At 39.9% G+C, this 20,127-nt stretch overlaps 2 protein-coding genes across 2 annotated transcripts; one reads left to right on the top strand and one right to left on the bottom strand.

Moving 5' to 3' along the window:
- The first annotated feature begins 1,975 nt into the window (after positions 1–1,975).
- LOC118810614 (phenazine biosynthesis-like domain-containing protein 1) lies at positions 1,976–8,680 on the top strand. Its single transcript, XM_036574521.1, has 9 exons — positions 1,976–2,165; positions 2,308–2,407; positions 5,133–5,231; positions 5,342–5,451; positions 5,745–5,774; positions 6,843–6,931; positions 7,098–7,273; positions 7,761–7,823; positions 8,219–8,680. The coding sequence occupies exons 1-9, from the start codon at positions 2,082–2,084 to the stop codon at positions 8,329–8,331; spliced, it is 864 nt and encodes a 287-aa protein (XP_036430414.1). The 5' UTR covers positions 1,976–2,081; the 3' UTR covers positions 8,332–8,680.
- Positions 8,681–9,759: 1,079 nt separating this feature from the next.
- dna2 (DNA replication helicase/nuclease 2) lies at positions 9,760–19,833 on the bottom strand. Its single transcript, XM_036574520.1, has 20 exons — positions 19,721–19,833; positions 19,425–19,592; positions 19,153–19,336; positions 18,515–18,663; positions 18,286–18,417; positions 17,951–18,179; positions 17,628–17,745; positions 16,843–16,999; positions 16,518–16,709; positions 15,426–15,656; positions 14,983–15,099; positions 14,742–14,851; positions 14,446–14,555; positions 13,948–14,169; positions 13,021–13,214; positions 12,362–12,451; positions 11,902–12,109; positions 11,445–11,534; positions 10,220–10,402; positions 9,760–10,009 (listed from the first exon to the last, which is right to left on the bottom strand). Exons 1-20 carry the CDS (start codon positions 19,765–19,767, stop codon positions 9,809–9,811), a joined length of 3,132 nt encoding a protein of 1,043 aa, XP_036430413.1. The 5' UTR covers positions 19,768–19,833; the 3' UTR covers positions 9,760–9,808.
- Between the last annotated feature and the right edge of the window lie 294 nt (positions 19,834–20,127).

Below are 20,127 nucleotides of genomic sequence, written 5' to 3'. Positions count from 1 at the left end.
TGAGTCAATTTTATTCTGAAAAATTGAGCAAATTCATTGCATAATTTAACTGAACCAATAGAAGCTACTACTGGGGGCTGCAGTAGTTTGTCAATAATGTTGAAAAGGGTCCTGGGTCGGCATGAGCTACGGTGGATCACCAAAGATAGATAAGAGGAACGTATTAGAGATGCCCTATTTAAAGCATCTCTGTATCTAGACACATGATCTGCATAGGCTAAAGAATATACAGTAAGGCCAGTTTTCCTACAAAGCCGCTCAAGACGTCTGCCTGTGGCTTTCATAGCCCTAAGCTCAATGGTAAACCACGGAGAAGTGCGGGAGGATGGCACAAGCCTTTGTTTAAGGGGTGCAAGAGCATCTAGAGTGTGCAAGACGGAATCATTATATACAGAGAGAATCTCATCAGGACAGGACAGGGAAGAGATGTCAGAGAGTGGTGAAGTATGAAGTGAAGCAGAAAAAATTAAAGGATCAGGAGTGCATGAAGGCTGACGACACCGCCAAATAGGAGGGGCGTATCTTCAAATGGGCGGGTCATAGCGCCAAATGGGAGGAGCGTATCTTCAAATGGGCGGGTCACAGTGCCAAATAGGAGGAGCGTGACTCAGAGTGCTCCGTTATTGGTTGTTGAGAAGTTAGTTGTGTTTTCTGTGGCGCAGATTTGTTCCTGCTGGCTGGTTGTAAAACAGAATTTGCTGATAATTAGAATTAAATTCTTTTTTGTATCTTTTGTGCATTAAATACATGGAGAGATCGTGATGTCCATTTGATTTTTTAAAAATCTAAAATGTAGAGTTGTTAAACGGGCTAGGTTCAAGTTTGATCCATGGCCTAATAATTCTTTCCCTCCAAGATTTCATGTTAAATGTCTAAAAGTCGTGGATGTGCATCTGTGTGAATATTGAAAAAGAGCACTTTCTTTCAAATCGACCGAACCTAAAGGTGATCAGTGCAGATTTGTTTGTTTTTTTTGTTTTGTTTTTCAAATAAAAATGAAGTACAAGTCAATAATTTTAATGGGGTTCTGAACTGAATAGAAACAAACCGCTGTTTTCATATTATTTCAATAATCATTTAACTACAGCAACAAAGGACTCATATGAGATCATAACATTTTTGGTCGTCATGCCACTCTGCCTCTCACCCAGATGAGTTTCTAATTTTGTGGGTTATATCAGATTAAAGATGGCAAAGATCAGACACGACTCGTTTTTACATTAGAAAATACTCAAAAAGGACCATTAAAAACCATTAACCTAATGGTTTTGCCTTCTAATGGCATAATGGTTTTCTATAGAGACCACTAGAACACCTTTAGATCCCATTAGGAAACCATGAAAGGCGTTCAGAATCAGCCACTGGTCACCTGTTAAACCATTATAATCACTTACACTGTGATATCAGCCTATTAAAAAGCCAAAACACTTTACAAAACCATGAAAAAAACAACAGAAGCACTTAATGGTTTCTATGGGCTTTCCGGGAGATCACTCCTGAATGTACTTTAGTTTAGTTATGCTGTTCTGTAGCTTTAATGTGGCCTTTTCGTTCTGGGGACTCTCTATTTTTAGGAGAGCCAGGCTGACAGTAAGAGCTGGCCTGGCCTGTGGACGGTGTTTTCTCTGAGTTTAATAAAGCCGGTTTATGGACCGACATTTCGACGTCTGAGTTTCTTCTGGGAACTTGCTACTGTATTAAAAGGTAAACACTGAGAAAGGCACTGAGCTTTAAGCAAGTCGAAGACAAATCGTCGTAAAGAGAGCTGGACCCTCTACCGTTAACTCTGTTTGCATACATTTTTTAGACCAATAATAAAGTATTTAACAGAACACAAACACATTTGGAGCTCAGACCGGTCCATTCCGAGTTAAGCCCCTCCTGTCTGGAGTTGGTCCAGTCTGCAGGAATACAGCTTTATTTTTTCATACATGGCTTGATTTTGAGGCAGTTAAATGTTGCCCTCTAGCGGCGAAATATTGCTATTGCGGCGTTTTAAGGTGGACCGGCAAATTCGACTAAGAAGCCGGCGAACAAGAAGCCAACTTCAAGTCTCCTCTGAGTTCAGGACAGAATTAATCATGGAGATTCCCCTGTTCACCGTGGACTCATTTGCCCGTTCACCATTTGAGGGCAATCCAGCAGCAATTTGTCTGTTAGAGAATGTAAGTCACTCATTGCATGGAGAGAAAGTTTTACCCATATTTAACCCCCCTTCCCCCGCTTCATGTAACAGACTTAAATTTATCCCAGCACCTTGCAGCACGCGGGGCTGATACTACCATATACTGACATGGTTTCTTTTAGCCACTGCAAGAAGAGCTCTATCAGAAGATTGCAGCCGAGATGAACTTATCAGAGACAGCCTTCATTACAAAGCTGAAAGCTACAGACGATTTTTGTTCAGGTACTCAACCGTGCTTGACTGAAAGAATTGGTGATACTGCTGCTCAGTCTTAGAGCCTGTGAGTTGCAACCTATAACACGTTAAGAGGTTGCATTTATTAGTACACTGGGTTTGTATGAATGAGCTTTTCACACAAATCATGTATTATATGGCGTTCGTTCTGTTAAGAAGAGTTTTATCTACATGCCACAGTGAAATAAATACATCAGAATAAATCAAAGAATTGAGGAAAAAGGAACTGCTTAAGATCTAAAGCCCGTGTGTCAAACACAAGGCCCGTTACACAATCCTGTCCGGCCCGTGAAATTATTTTAAATTAATTATTAATTAGGCCGTTTCACCATGAGCTGCACTACAATCCCCTGCATGCACTGCAACGTAATGCGCGCCCTCCCCCATAGACCACTGTAGTCGTCCGTCATTCTGTAGTCCTCGTTATGCCCATATTAGGAACTCCGGGTCTAAGCTCAGAATCAATAGGGTTTTCGAAAAATCGCCTCTATCGCCCCCTGTGTTAAATAAAAATGTTCAGAGCCCGACACGTTTTGTCCTGTGAACATTTTTCTCTCGAATACCACTGGATCCTCCGAATTACGAGGTCGTTAAAGAGCTATAATACTAATATTGCTACATGTGAGCTAAAGCTACTGCGCATCAGTTTGATGTCACTAGCTACACGAAACTAAGGCGGGCTGTGGCAGAGCTCTGACGAGTTGTGATACCTTATCAAAATGTTCTACCGTAGCGCATAATTACAGGTATACCCGTAAATAAAACCTCTGAGTGGGATATTTTGATAGACTAAAACTCCTTATCAAAAATACTACCCGTGTAAAAACTACGAGGCTGAATTTAGCTTCTTTTTTCGCAGCTTCTTGTTTGAATATTCCCGTTCCACCTTAAATGGTGCAGCAGCTGTGACTAGCTATCACAAACATTAGCAAACAAGACAAAATACTGACCTGTTAGTTCGGTGGAACAGCAAAAATAATTTAATGTTACTCAGCTGTTAAGCGTAAATAGTGAAACCTCCTCATATGATGCCTTATCCCTCCATGAAACTCGTCAGCTTCTTTTTCGCCGGCTGCTTGTTCGGAGTTCGCCGTTCCACCTTAAATGGCGCAGCAGTTCAGAACGTGACTCTTGCACCATTTAAGGTGGAACGAGAAAATGTCCTCAGAAAAATGTTACCAGCATTAAAGTAATAATTTGGATATTCTGAGAGCCTAAATCAGTTCATCAGGGGTGAGCAGTGATATTAAGCTGAGTCTGTACTGGACTGGCCTGAGCGCAGGTACGTTTGTAGATCTTTTCAAAACAAGCTAAAAGGAAAGATCTGTCGTGTTTCAGTGAGCATCAGATGAAGAACAGAGAACTGAAACCCGCTTAAGGAGGCTGCCAGTTTAATGACGTGAATTCAGTGCGCAGTAGCTTTAGCTCACATGTAGCAACATTCATATTACAACTCTTTAACGACCTCGTAATTCAGAGGATCCAGTGGTTTTCGAGAGAAGAATGTTCACAGGACAAAACGTATCGGGTTCTGAATCGAGCTTAGACCCGGAGTTCCTAATATGGGCAAAAGAGCATGGCGCCGACTACAGAATGACGACATGACTACAGTGGTCTATATGCTGACAGCAATTACACCACAACAATAAAAGAAGCCTGGTGGCTAGTTTAAGCAAATAGGCAGTTTAAAAAAAACTCCTGGATACATTTAAAGGAGGTTAACTGTTATATGTAGCCAATGGATCTTATTGTTTTATATAAAACAAATTGTTTTTATTTTAATTTTTTTTAAAAGTTCAAGTATTCATGTACTATTTCAGTATCTAAATGCAAATACATTTTTTGCTAGTATAGTTTTGGCATATTGTGCATAAACAATGACCAGTTTGAGTCATAGCAAAATGTTAATTAAGATGAAATATATTTTTTATTTTCAGATTAGTTGAGAATTTTAATAGGCCCATTTAGTGATTGAGTTTGGCACCCCAGATCTAAAGCATACCTTTCCAGTCAGAAGCCTCAGAACTGTTTACCTTTACAGCATGTCAGTTCCCCCAAAAGGCCTAAATACGTCTAGTAGTAGCACTACTACTACAATATTAAAGCAATTCTAGAGCTTTTCTGGGCCAAAAGTGGATCGTTCTTGACTGGCCAAAATAGCTCAGTGTCAAGTCATAAACAGGAGAGATACTCAGCATCAGCTGATATTCAGAGTGTCCCCTGAAATGGGGCTACTGCATATGAAAAGAACTTTGGGCCTCATTCACAAATTGTTCTTAAGAAATCTCTTCTTAAAACCCACTTTTAAGTTTTCACAAAGATTCTGACATCCACCAATGTTTTCATATTTGGGATTTGTTCTTAGGTAAAAACCAAATCTACACACACTCAAGAGCACAAAGGTGAGAGTAATTCTCTAGTTTAAGAACTCGTCATGAATCTGACGTAGACTTTTCTTAGGACCTTTATTAAAAACAAATTTATGAGAAACTTAGGGAGATATTGGTGAATGAGGCCCTTTTATTACCATGTGATTTAATATAAATACCCTCAAAGCTGACATCCTGCACTCATACCTCATAGTTGATATTTCAAATCCATTCATTTCAAATCCAGTGTGATATGAAGAGTCAAAATAACTGGACAGTTATTTATGGATGCACTGTACGTACCTTTTTTATTTAATTTGTATTTTACTTTACTTTTTTAAAAGGAGCACGATTCAGCTTGCGCTGGTTCACTCCCATACATGAGATTGCACTTTGTGGCCATGCAACACTGGCTTCCTCCGCTGTGCTCTTTTACAAGAAAGGTATGATACCATAAATGTATCAACATTGGGAATAATATGCAACATGTTTACATACAATCAACAAGAACATAATTTCTGAAGTTATTTCACTGTGGTGTAATATCCTACAGAAAACGTCAACCCTGTGGTGGTGTTTGAGACACTGAGCGGAGAGCTGCGGGTCGGCCAGCGAGGGGAATTTGTAGTGATGGACTTCCCACTGAACAAGCCTGAGGCCCAAGTATAGCCACTCACATTTCCTTCACTGTTTATCAGTTATTGGTGGGAGACATGATGATATATCATTATCACATTAAATCTCCAGAACACTGGCCAACTGCATGTGGTTTCAGCAGTGTTTTAGATGAGGTTCCCAAATGGCATAGCCGTTTAAAGTCTTGCCCTTAGGTCAGGAGATTGTGAATTTGAATTCTGACAATGCTGGGATTGCCCACTTGTAATAACCAATGCTCATCTGTACCTAGTTAGTCTGCAATGTTAACAGGTTAAAGTGTATCTGTGTTTTACATGCAGGACCACAGTCTATACAAGGACCTCCTTAAGGTAAGCTTGCCAGTTTATCATTTGCAAGGAACGTCTAGAGTGATCCTGCACTAAAAGTAAAATCTTTAATGTTGTCTTTGGGAGACTGTACCAAATATACTGGTTAGCTCTTACTATAGGACAGAAAACAGCAGCGCATTCCTGATGGTAGGGATGTAATGCTGTGCAAACATCGCAATTCAACATGTACTGTTGTTGTTATATCACAGTATGATACAGCATACAGAACACAAATGCTAACACTGACATTGATTTATGTATTTATTTATTTATTTTGTGGTTATTCCCCAAACCTTTATTTTTGTAATTTCTCATGTTGTCTCTAAAAGATGTGTTGTTTAATGGATAGCTGGTATAATTTTCTTAGAAGGCATAAAATAAATAAATAAAAAATAAAGTGCAACATTTATATAAAAGTAAACAAAAAATGTAAACTACAAGGCTACATTTCAATAATAAATGAACTGAGCATGACAAGTTCATTTACTGTCTGATCTTGTGTTTCTAAGTGAAGTGTGGATGAAATGAGAGTGAAAGGGGATTTTCTAATGTGGATTTTCTGATGTGGTTAAAGGTCAGTCACTGCCAGCAAACTGTCCACAACTGAATAGAGGTGGATCAGCAGGTTGCGACTGCTTAAAACCTGTAAGGAGAAATAGCTGCTGAGACTTGTGTTTTTTTCCACACCTTTGATAAAGCAATAATTACAAGCAAGTACTACTCAATTTAAGGTGTAATGCAAAGATTTGAACAAGTAACTTTACCCTTGCATCTTCTACTCCAGCAACTGACACATTTGGTGACTCTTTCCCAACTAGTTAGCATATTTGAGGTATTAGCTTGTTTTTGAAGCATATTTGACATCCTCACTCAGATGTGATCCTGGCCAGCTCAAGTCCAGCTGACTAACAGAGTGTATTGACTAACTTGGTCATCATAGACAACTTATAGAGGCTAGGAGCCTTATGAGAGAGATCAACTTAAAAAGAAAATTTATTAATATAGCAGGCAATACCTGAAATATCACCATACTTCACTCCAGACAAATATTTTCCTGACAATTGACAGGCTGCTGTGGGAGATCTGCCCGTTCAGGATGTCTGCCTCTGTAAAACCACAAAGAACCTGCTAGTGCGTCTGGCTGACTCATGTGGCAGGTACTGTTAAGAGAGTAAAGGGGATCTTTCACATGAAATGTTAGTGTTAACTGTGTTTACTGAGTCAGCTTTAAGCTGAAGGTCACTAATTCAGAAACATGAGAAACACATTTTCCAAAATACATTTATACCTAACCTTTAATACTGTTACAACTGTTTGTTGAAGGTCAGCTTTAACATCGATAAAGCCAGAGGCCGAGAGTCTGCTGAGACACGAAAATGGAAGCAAGATAAAAGGCATGATTGTCACTATTAAGGGAGAATCCACTTCCCAGGTGAAATATGACTTCTTCTCCCGCTACTTTTCTCCTTGGCATGGGGTCCTTGAAGATCCAGTTTGTGGTAAGTTTAATTCTTAAAGCAGTCACATTTCTTATTTTACCTCCTAAAGCCCATTCCTAACATTAGTTTGGTTGCATGTACCAAATATAATCACTGTTAATTTTTATGTAATCATTATTATATCTTTATGCCTTGGGCTTTTTTTTTAACTGCACTTTAAGAATTGATATGTAATAGCCCCTGTTCTGATTGACTGGATAAAAAAAAGTCCAGGCTGAAATGTTCAGAACTAATTGTTAAAACCAAAATTAGACACCCTTCAACCACTCCTTTTGGATGTCTGGATCATTTGAAAGGCTGCAGTGATCCATTTGCTTCCCGACAGCTATGAACAAAACGTTTATCATGTTCCAACCCCAATAACTCTGCTACAGACTGTCTACAGTAACTATTCATTCATTTTTTCAACACAAATGGGTTGTCAAAAGTTAATGTGTTCATGGCTGTGGCAATGATTTTTAATACACCTAAAAAAATATTTTTAAAGGCTCTGCACATACAGTCCTGGCTGCCTACTGGTCTGAGCAACTGGGAAAGAAGAAACTGTTAGGTAAGTCTGATTGTCTTTGTATTATTATATTATTCAAATATTTTATAAATTCAGATATTAGTCTAAGTATTTTGCACTAAACATGGTATTCTAAGAGTTAAATCATAATTACTGTAGTCCCATCATGGCCAAGTACTGTGGGTGTTTTAATAAGATTTTTTTCCCCACTTTACTATAAATGACATTCTTCATCTAGAGATCCTCATTGTTTTGAAAGCTGCAACAAACACTCACCTCCTCCAGTTACTTTTATAGCAAATCAAGTGGCAAATTCACTTCTATGTGCACTAGGTGTCCAATACATCTTTTCAAACAGGTCTTCATGCTTTAACTGGGCTATTGAACGAAATCTTAGATGCACTCTTGTGGTCTTCATGTTTGTTTATGTGCTGCAGCTTACCAGTGCTCCAGACGTGGGGGTGAGCTGGAGCTGGAACTGAGAGATGACGGCAGAGTGAATATCGTTGGTCGAGCAGTGGTCCTCCTTCAGGGAACCCTTAAACTTTAGAGAAGCAGCTTCTCAAAGGGCTCACTGTGAAAGTCGTTTATCCATGAAGCTACAGATTATTCCCAAGACTTATTTTTGGGCTGTCATCAGAGGCTGCATTTCATCAGCACTTGTCAAAAAGGTGTGCAAAGTAATCTGAAGAACTTCTGTGTTGTGCTGTGAGAATATTGATTTTTGGTGAGTGGTCTTTGGCTACAGCTTTTCAGGACTACAAAGCTAATCATTTAAATAACTGCTTTATTACACAGACAAAATATCACAATATTATTTACATATAAAAGTTAAAATACATTTCTCAATACAAAAGCTGTAAAAAGGTCTCTCTTAATAAAGACATATGATGAGCAGACATGGCGTAAACCACTTTGTAAAATGAGGTAGGAAATACATCCAGCAAACATCAGTCATTACCCAACATACACATGAGGAATTAATGAACATAACCTTCCTTCTTTACTGGTGACTGTCCATATTTCCTTTCACTGTTAAGGAAACTGCGAGCTTGTGAGTCATGTACCAAAAAAATGTACGTACAGGTGTTTCACATTGAAAGGGACCTCACTTACAGAGTCTGAGAGGTAGAATGCAGATCATTCACTTCATGCATTTCAAGAGGTTCATTAACGCAGGTGGACTGTTGGCAGTGCCTCATGAGCAGCAGGTGGTAGCTGGTAGATGTGGTGCAAGTTAAGGAAAGCAACTTTAAAGAGGCTATCAAAAAAGTCTTTAGTTCTCAGAGTAACATGCTGTATTTCATCATCTATACTCACAACTACTTAAGCATTTACCTTGCCGATCTTTTACAGAATCTAGTAGTAATCAGGTGGTATAATCTTGAATATAATATCTGGCTGATGGGCTGTATAGTCTTGAAGACATTCAGCCATTTAAAGGGCTTTAACAACTCCTTAAATAACAGTCCGCCTATAGGGCAGTGGCTGCTGGCATTTTCACCTGCAGATTCACCTTCCTGCCAATTTTAATCCTAACTTAGTAGAACAGTTCACTGAAAAAATAAATTTACCTGGTCTTGCCCTTATCCCAAACACAGTTGATCAGGGAAGTCTGAAGTTTGCTTCTGTAGTTTTGGAGTCTAAAAGATTTTAGGTGACAGTCCTTGGCTAAACCGAAATGCTATTGGGGAAATAACTAGACTTCCAATACTTATTAGCAACATTATTCTCATAGCTCCAGTGAAACGTAAGAAGCAAACTTCAGACACCAAACACATCTTACCAATCAACTACTTTGGAATAAGATGTAAACCATGTCATTTTTTTGATGCATCATTCCTTTAAATCTAAATACATCTGATTGAGCTAATCTAACACATCTGTTTTGCTCAACCAGGCATGTTAGGAGCAGCGCTGCAGACAACTGGCCCACAGGCTTTAAGCAGGGACAGTGAAGATTTTCAAAACTGTAATTGATATAGTGGTAACACCACAGTCTAAAAACCGATATAACTAAATTAAAATTAGCACTTCAAAAGAGTTTTCATTTTAACAGTGTTGGAGCCAGTAAAGGATATCATGTTCTCCTGCTGCATGTGGGTGAGGAGTTTCTCCAGTGGAGCGTAGAGGCGCAGTGTGGGTGCAGACCCCAGCATCAGTAGCTTGTGTTTGGCTCTGGTGATGGCCACGTTCAGCCTGCGCCAGTCTTTCAGCAGTTCCCCAAGCTAACATACAAAAGGCCACAGAATGAGAACACAAATCAGAATAGAGTATCCAGCCTTAACTAAAGAAAAGCAAACTTGACTATGCAACTTATTTAACTACCTAGACCAACTGTGTCCACACACTATGACAACTGAACCAATCTGTACTGTAGCTTGCATAGTGCATTGTGCTACATCCCTATTACACTTGATTTGTGCATTGACACTTACATTGCCCTCTGGGTGGCTCCTGACAAAAGACACGATAATAACGCTCTTGTCCCTGCCCTGGTACTTGTCAACGGTGTTCACCTCCACAGCTTTGAACTCTGCTCCCTCCAGCAGATTAGAGATGGCCTTCAGCTGTTGCCGGTATGGAGCAATAACACCGATGTCACCCGCCTTGCAGCCTGCCTAAAACATCAGCACAACAGCACAGCTTCTTCAATTCAGTTTTTAACCACTCAACCGCTCCATGCTCATATTTGCAGAGTGGATCTGCTGCTTGTGTTAATGGAAAGATACAGTACTTAGAGCAGTGAGTTAATGCTCATTCAGCTAAACAAAGCCCTCATAACTTGATTAATTCAACCATGGGTTCAAAGTTTGGTGATCAACACAAGGAATGCTAAAGACTGCTAATTCAGAATGCAGTTCATGTGCTGATATAGTAAGGTCCTTAACCAAAAAATTAACTGAACATGTAATACTTACTAACTATGCAATGGTAACAGGTATACAGTGCTGTGCAATAGTCAGAGACCACCATGTGTTTTTCATTTCCAGTTAAACCAGCCATTAAGGACAAGCTACATATTTTCCAGTGACAGACAAAAAGCAAGAAAAACATTTAACAGAAAATACTAACCTAGCCTACTAACAACTAAATATAATACAATTTCAGTATTTAATGTGTCCCTTCGCCTTTATTATTTCCTTTCAGTTTTTCAAAACTGCAGGAAGATTTTTCCCAATCAATTGTTCTGAGAATACCAGTAGCTTCTTTGTTTTCGTAAATTCCCTTTTCTCAGTAACATCCTGACATTACACATCCTTTCAGACTCATAGCATGAAGCTGTCTTAGTACAGCGAAAGGATGAACCACCTGCATAATTTTTCCAGATCCAAAGCCAGAGTGGAGCTTGATTTTCTCTCAAAGATGAAAGCTTTAAGTGCTCCTTATCTGATGGGGACAGTTTTGGTGGTCTACCAGGTCTTGCAGTTGTCAGGAGTCCCATTTTCTGCATATCTTTAGAATTTCACTTTTGGAAACTCCTGTTTCTTTACTTTCCTTTAGCTTTCCCCTACCTTAGGCACGCAGATTATCTTCTATCTAATCCTCACAGAAATAACTTCTGAAAAATTAATAACGTATTTAACGGCCATATTGACTAGAAAAGAAATGAACAGTGGTCTCTGACTTTTGCACAGTACTGTATATCGCACAGGTTCTAACCTTTAGCAGCAGGCTGATGAGAGCATGCACCAAGATGGCCTCTGTACGATTACTCACTCCACCTTTCTCCACTGTCTCTGAGGCAGGAACCTGTGAGGTCAAAAGAGAAAGTGTGTGCCTTCATATCGCTGAAATGTCCAGAGGGTTAAAGTGTTACAAAAGAAAATTTGTAAAAAGCTCTGTTTTAAAAGCCACAAACTATCATGCTCTCAAATGCCAACATGCTAATATTACAGAAAATGCATATGGAATAGCAAGTGAACCATGGAGGACTGACAGGCTACCATGCATGAGCCTAACACACTATACGAAACTGCAGCAAGTATTTTGGGGAGGAAGTGTGAAATCCTGATATCGAAGCCAATCCAAGCCTAAATCAGGCTATTCTTGTCTGACCATTCAAAATATCACATAACCAGTGTGGAGGCAAGAATCACAGAGGATGAATATGGCTGACCTCTGAGGTATCCAGGAAGCAGACAGGATTTTGTGGCTCCAGTACAGCTTGGACCCAGGTGCTGTACTGAGGCTGACACACATACAGCTCCAGCTCCCTCAGTACCATCTCTCTGTAGGGCAGCTGCAGCAATGCAGAGGCTGTTCGCTCCGACCCACACTCCAGCCTGCCCTCATACATCAGGGCATTGCTCAGGGACATGATCACACTGCAGCAGACAGAGCAAACAGTAAAGCATTTACAGCCAGCCCTAACCACACAGCCTATCTGATTTTATCCTCTTTTATCCTCTGTTTCACAGATATTTACATGTTTGATTAAAGCACTGCTACAGCTCTAATACAATATGTCATTGCATTTATTTATAGATGTGCTTAAAGCTGTAAAACAGCAGCATCAGTGCATAGTTTTGTTCAGTGCAATAATATTCAGAAGTTTTTTTTTCTGCACAGTATCCCACCTGTTCATCCTGTACTGCACATTCAGCTGAACCACAGCCTCCTTATGGTGCTCAAGACGCTTAAACAAGCTCTCATCCATGCCTAGAGCCCTGAGGAAGATTTAGAAAACAAAGCTTGCTTGCTGTATCTTTTAATTACATTACAGCGATAACTGGTTGATTAAACAGGGGGGAGACATAAGTAAAGTGCCCTTCACAACAACCTATGTGCGTGTTTCAGTTAAACAACCTAAAATATTAATAAAACATGCAAACAACTCCTATAAAACAGTACTTTAAGCTATCTCAGCCCACTGTAAGTACACTATCATCAAATTATATCATTAAAATACTTATTTTTGCATTAATGTGTGAAACATCATTCTTTTTTTCATGGCTCATCTATTACAGGTTATGAAAAATGTTTGTCTCCCTCAACCCTGTTACCTGTAACACATTCATCAATATTCTACGTCACATATTCAGCAGGAAGTCCTCTTTACTGAAGACCATGGGAAGATGTCTCATCATTTTTTAACTAAAAAACACAGCCTTGTTACTTATTTAAGCTATTGTTAACAAAGAAACCTTGTAAAAATTAGATATGTTATTCCCAAGGCTATTCACTTCTTTACACAGAACAATTCAATGTCGAGCAGTATGTATAGGAAAATAAGAACCTGGCTTCAGCATTCTGGACAATGGGAGGCAGCTGCTGGTGATCTCCCACAAGAACAAAGCGCTGGGCATAAAAGAGTGGCCCCAGACACACAGGCTGGCTGATCTGAGACGCCTCGTCCACAATGCAGAAGTCAAAGCGTCGTCTGCTGAAGATTGGGTGTTTCACGCCCATGCATGTTGTGGCCACAACGAGCTAAGAAGAGAAGGACGAAGAGAACAGATTCATTGTCAAGTAAAACATTTGACTGGATGATTAAATTTTCCTTCACAAGTAAGCAGAACTCCTCACCTAACTGACAGATTACAAATCAAAGTTATGGTACGCCAATAGGTTGAGACCACCATACTAAACCAACTTCTCTCACCAAACACAGTCTTCCGCAATTCATTCAAAAACACTGTGCTTTAAGTTAATTATGAAAAAGGTGTGCAAGTGGTGTGGTCCACTGGTTTAGTTTGGTAATGAAACACAAGGTCAAGCCTCAGTGAGTTTTGCCAGTGGAGTTAATCAGATCTTCATTGAAATAAAGAGCACAACAAGATCAAAAACCCATATTCTGCATTCAAAAAAACTCAAAAAATGTATACAAATGTACGGGTAGAACAGATGCTGCCAGTTTAGCAACAGACAGCTTTATTAGGAACAGTTAGGAAAAGTTTTTGGGAAAAATGATTTTTTTTGGATTATAAAAAGTTTGAATTATATCATTGGTTAATATTACTTTAATGGTGTACAATGAGACCATGTTTCACCTCCTCCTCCCACCATTCCTAACCATCATCAAACGAAATGCTCAAACAGCTCAGAAACCTCATTTAGAAATGTGGCAATATGGAAGGAAAACACTTTAAACTTTTGATTCACATCCATTTTAGCACAATGCTATCACAGTGTGTGAATCACAAGAAATCCATTTGCCACCCACCTCTTTGTTGTAGAGATTCTCCAGCTGCTCGAGTGTATGAATGCCCCTTGCCCGACTCTGCTCCTCAGTGAAGGACAGGATGTCCCGGTGCACTTTCTGAGCTCGGCCCAAGCGCAGAAAACCGATCTTAAACTTCTTCAGCTTCAGCAGGATGTTGTCCACTGCAGAGTGTGTGTAACTGGTCAGGAGCACACTGAAGCCACAGGCGTGCAGAATACGCACCTTAGGGATAAAGAGCAAAGTGAGGAGGAGAGGAGAAATGCACCCACACAATTCAATTAAGACATCACATTTAAAAAATAAATAAATAAATAAATAAAAATAAGACAACCATCAACAAATTATAAGAGACATTACTGTTAACTGCAGTGATACAGATTCAGAAATACACCATGGAATGTGTTTACACTGTCTAATTAATGACTGTAAGAGGTTAAACATAAAACCATACAATAGTACCAATAATAAACTATTAAATGATAACACTATTAGCCTTACTAGGGTACAAATCGTGGTAGTCTTTCCAGTGCCAGGCATTCCTACAATAAGTGTGTAGTCTTTGGACAGGAGCACCTTTTTCATGGCTTGCTTTTGAGGCTTGTTGAGCCCTGAGAGGCAAAAAAAAAAAGACAACGTCAATGTCATAAATGTTAAAATAGTAGAGTAACAACTTTCTCCCCAAACACAGAGAGGGTTTTCCCTAAATGTCTCACACATTATACAATAATGTGTAAAATTAGGAGTAACTTTAAACATGAAAAACTATCGTTTCAGTAACTTAAGTCAACAAATACCTTTTAGAATGTTGGCTACGGTGTCTTTGGCATCTCGAGGCAGCACACTGCTGAGGCTATCGATAAACTGGGGTGGCCTGTACTCCACAATCAGCTGCCTCAGCTTCTCACTGCCAAACAGAGCATTAGAACCATACCTACTGTTAATTATATCAGTGTTTTTTTAAATCAGACCTTTACTAGCCAGATGGGCTGTTTTTTGGGGTTTCTGGGTTTTGGATAGATGTGTAATTGTGCAGACCTGGTCAGAGTGTTTTCCATCAGCATGGCCAGGTTTCCCAGATGAGTGCTCAACCCTCCTGCACCCTCGTCCTGGTCCAGACGGAACACCATATTTGAGGAATATTTGGAGAGGTTCCTGGAGCATTGAGTATCATGTTAAATCATTTCTATATCAAATAAGAATCTACAACTGACGTTCACTGTTAGAAACAATCCACCACCAACCCATCCCTTAATTTCAAAGCAAGCCCTGATGGGAATTCAAAGGAAAAGTAAAACAAGACAAAAATGTGACGGACCAAAACATGCAATGAATCTTCACATTGTATTTGTACAATAAGTTGGCACTACGAAATGGTCAAGGAGAATTACGAAATTACTTTGCAAGAAAGGAAAATCAAGCTTTACTAAGCTGGTTTGAGCTCATACAGAGTGGGAAAACAGCACATGACCAAAACTTACTTATCCAGAGAACAGGTCACTCTTGTACTGGTTATTGCGGTGACGTATCCTGTGGCTATACCAATGAACCTGGAGTCCTGGTCACTGACTGCGAGTCTGTCCCCCACGATGAGACCAATGAGAGCATGCTCTCCGTCCCTGCGATCAAAGTGGTGTACATACACACCGTCGGAGAGAGTCGTCACACTGTCTGCTAGCACCATATTTCCGACGCAGCCACCATTCTTCTCCCTGAGGGTCAACAGTGAAATGTGGCTGATTCAGTTGAATGTAAAGCATGTCATGTAGCGATTCCCAACTTCCTTAGAGAAATATTTCTACAGAATTTAGAGTTTATTGGATCAGGTTCACAGTTGATCCAAGTTGGAACTGAACAGTGCACATAGGGGAGATCTCCAGCAGGAGGGTTGGTAACTGATGCAACAGTTTGGTGATGTTTCCACTCCATCCAAGACCAAACTCATACAGGGAATACTGCAGCTGTCTGGACAAAGTAGGCACTTATAGTTTTAACTTCCAAATGTACTCAAGTTACCATATCCTTCCAAACCACTGTGAAATGTCACACTGATTAAACACTGGAAAGCTTTGGAAAACCATTTTTTCCTTTATTTTCCCTTGACTTTCCCCTTCCTTCTGCATGTGGATTATCTCATCACAGAAATATCTACTTTACTCATTTTAGATGCACATAAGAGACATTTTAAAGGTAGTTAAGGTGTGTTTGGGTAGTTGCTTGTGTAAATGTTAGTGTCTCTTTAAAGGGTAATAATATTAGTGACACTTTTGAGAACAGCTTTTGTTGGGAGGACACAGCTGCATCTTTGTGGTAAGACTGGAAGGATGGAACAGTTAAAGTGGCAGTAGTGTAAAGTGTAAACAAAGTAACTACAGATAGATTTGATTTTATGATTAGTGTTGGAGGCTTTTGTGTACTTTGCTGTTGAATATGTTTTTCTTGCTTTTTTTCCCCCTTACACTGAAAATAAATAACTTGTTAATGGCTGTTTTAATAAATAATATGTTGGTCTTGCATTGGAGTTTTAGACAATACTGTGCATATATTACACAAATAAAAAGTTTTTGGCCCACCTCTCCTGAGCAGACTGCAACCAGATGTTGCGCCGGCCTCCCTTGTTCTCCATAGTGTGGGCCTCAAGGTTGCAGAGTAGCAGCCAGTGGCTGAAGTACTGCAAGTGGAGCTGGCTAAGATGTTCACTCTCCAACTGCAGAAATGCCTGAGAGCCCTCAGGGGGACATTCACCTGGAGCCCTCTCCGCAGCTCTACAAACACACACACACAGAGGGAGAGGAGAAATATTTTAGCAAAACTTCCACAGAAAACATCACAGAGAGCAGAACTTGGGACTTTTTTTTTGTTTACAGGTGTGCTGCATTACGAGACTGCTGTAAGTACCTGTTGTAAACTGCACAGTTTCTCCTCTGAGGGCAGTACTTGCAGGCCTGATGGTCAGAGATGACGGCAGGTAAGGGTGCCATTTGGCTTTTGCCCTCCACCCTGACAATGCTCTTACCAAGATGATGAGCCAGCGTGTTCCTCAGTTTGATCAGTTCTGTGACGTCCAAGAAGAACAGGACAAGAACCAAAGAGAGTTGCAAGAAATTAATAAAGCTATAGTAATAAGCCAATTTAAAGACCTTATTTAAAAGGGTTCCATTTTTATCATTTGGGTGATTTTATGCACCTAAAAATTCTCAGTATCGCTAATAATTAAACAGACTGTTTTTGTTACTGTGCCATTAAGACTGATATATGAAAATGAACTCAGTTCTGACTGGCTGCCCTGTATTATCTCATTTAAAAAGCAGTCCTAGTTGCAACAGTCCTTATAACTTTAGCGTGAATGGGTGAAGCTAAACTGCTGTAGGCTGCTCTGGAGATATGTAAATGTGTTATTTTTAATGACCTCATAACACAGTTTTTGCAGCTTGGGTAAATATATGGACGATATAGAGTCTGTAGTCAATGGTACAAAAGGTCTAAAATAATTAGCTGTCAAATGAAGCCTTCCTATACGTTATGTGTTAAAATTTTAACAATTCTCTCTAACATTTGAAAAACAAGAACAAAATTATTAAAATAATAATAAAGAAAAACACTTTCTGTGGATAGTGTGCAAACTACAGAACTCATTTTGTGGCTAGGGATCCAACCATGTCCCATCAAAATTTAAGACAAACCTCTTCTGTCCATGTGGTTGCCCACGATGGGATGTAGGTTGCCAGTCTTCAAGTAGACAAGAAAACCTGCCTCGGCATCTACCCGCCTCTCAGAACTCATGAGAGTATACAAGATAACCTGAAAACCACAGGAGAAAAAATATATATAATCAGCTTACAGATTTAGCTAAGCACCAAACAAAATTATCCACTTTCTTTCTAATTAAAAACATCAAGAATTCTGACTGAATTCAGACACCTCTACTATTCCACTATTCCGCCATAGTCTGACCCAGAGCTCTGCATGGAGGGTCATGTTTAACTAGGTCTTCCTCACTCATTACCTGGCTGCGATGCTCAATGGAGTTGGACTCCTTTCCAGTCTTCAGTTCCAGAGGCACAACCTTCTCCATGTGCTTCCTGCCACGCCGGTGGATCCTCACCTCTGCAGTCACGTCGATCTTCCCCTTTAGACCAAACCTTGGAGACCAGATGTTCTCCTCAATGTCAACAAAGTCAGTGACCGTGACACTGCAAGCTGAGTCCTGGCGGCTCAAGGACCCATCACTGGGACTGATAATACAAAGACGCACAATGTCATCATGCAAGGGCAAATTTGACAAAACTGTAAACAAACAAAAAGGAAACACACTAATGGTCTAAGGTAAGTGATGCTCACAGTTTAAGAGTCAGTTGTTTCTGCCCTGCCAGTGGAGACGTGTGGAGGTAGTCATTTGCCCATCCAGACAAAGCAGGAAGATATTCTTCTACCTCCTGCTTCATATCTGCTTGAGTCAGTTTCAAACTGTACCTGAGCAAAATTGAACTTGGTCAGAGACAGCAACACTGCAAATGAGCCTTTAAAAACAGAAACATGGCTCCTGAAACCATGGCTTGATGGCTCTTACATTTGTCCAAGGTAGTTGGGGCTGAGCAGTGCTTCACTGGCGAGTTTCTCTAGTGTCACTGGTGAGAAGTCCAAAGACATTGCAGCTTTTTGGAAGATGTCATGAACTATGGTTCCATTCAGCATCTGCTTGCTGCCACCATCAAAGGTCTATGGAAACCAATGTTCAACAAGGATTGTCTAGTTATTTAATGTGTTATATGCTTATTAAACGCTGAATATTTTCTACGGCCTCTTCATTAGTTCCATTGGTCAGACTTTATAATACCAGTGTTTCCTAGAGGTCTAAAACAAACCCAGAGGGAGCCCCATGGGGGGTGGTGTTTGTAGGGGAAGTTATTTGAATACATGGATATTTCATAGCATTTGTTTAATTAATTAAACCTTCAAAAAAGGCATCGAGTAAAGGAATATTAACCCTTCATTTGCAGATGTGGACCACTTCGCAGACATTGCAAAAGTGAAGACTTTAGGTTAACAATATATAACTATATGTGAAAAGGGTGATGCTTTGTATTCCATGAGAATTTAAATGGAATGAAATGCAAATTTCATGTTGTAAAAATGGAACAAATTATACTCGGGTGACTATAAATATACTGGGGGTGCACAAGTATATACCCTATTTGTAAGAAATACCTTAAACATTTCTCCAAGTACAGCTCGTCTCATGCAGCGGATACTGCTAGCAATGCTGGTCCCAGAGATAAGCAAATCAGGCAGCAGCACCAGGTAACCAGAGTTCCTGTCAATCACCCATGTGCCAGACATGTTCTCCCCTTCCAAGTGAATTATGTCCCCCACAGCAACTGGAGTGGTATGCCTTAAACAAGTAGTAATACACAGGTAATTTCTAGTCAAAACATCCAGCACAAGTAATGAGATCAACTGTCTTGGCAAGTATTTGCTACCATCCATCTTTCAGCACGCATGTCTCTGTGGACTGCGCAGTCCTTGAACAGGTGATGGTTAAATGTTTCTCAGTGTAGCCTTGATATCCAGTAGTTTCTTTCACATCAAGAACCCAGTACCGGTTATGAAGTCCTCCAGAGAGTACAACATGTTCTGGAATCTTTTTTCTGCAGACCAAAAAGATACAAACAGATAGTTTTAAAGACAACGAGAGCTGCTTATGTGTCAGTAGACAAACAAAGCAGAAGAGACTGCATTTTAAGAAAGAAATATCAAGTTGAATCACAAGGCATACTCAAGTTTTGAAATCTGGTGTTTTGGCTCTCCAAAGCTTTGCTCCATCCCATCATCAAACCAGCTGTCCTCCAAAACACCAAAGTTCTCCTCAGAGACTGAGAGCACCTTTTCATTGGCGCTAAGTTTTTTCACTTGATCTTCAACAAGTCCCTTGAAGGATTTCTTCTCTTTGACTGGACAACTGAGAACAGCCTTCTCATTATTACATATCCATGAACTGTATGACACCACAAGATCACATTGAGTGTCTCCTGACAGTTCAGACACGTCTGTCTTTGTTTCTGTGATGAGAGGAAATGCATTCTCTTTCTCTTCTTCACTTGAGCTACTCTTATGACGATGACTGGCTCTTGAGAGTTTTGAAGTTGGCCCTGTAGCACGAAATGGCTTCTCTGACATCACCTT

The sequence above is a fragment of the Colossoma macropomum genome, unplaced genomic scaffold, assembly GCF_904425465.1.
Source record: "Colossoma macropomum unplaced genomic scaffold, Colossoma_macropomum, whole genome shotgun sequence".
In the NCBI taxonomy this organism is placed as follows: domain Eukaryota; kingdom Metazoa; phylum Chordata; class Actinopteri; order Characiformes; family Serrasalmidae; genus Colossoma; species Colossoma macropomum.
The sequence above is the reverse complement of the archived record's forward strand: the minus strand, read 5'-3'. Positions and strand labels throughout refer to the sequence as shown.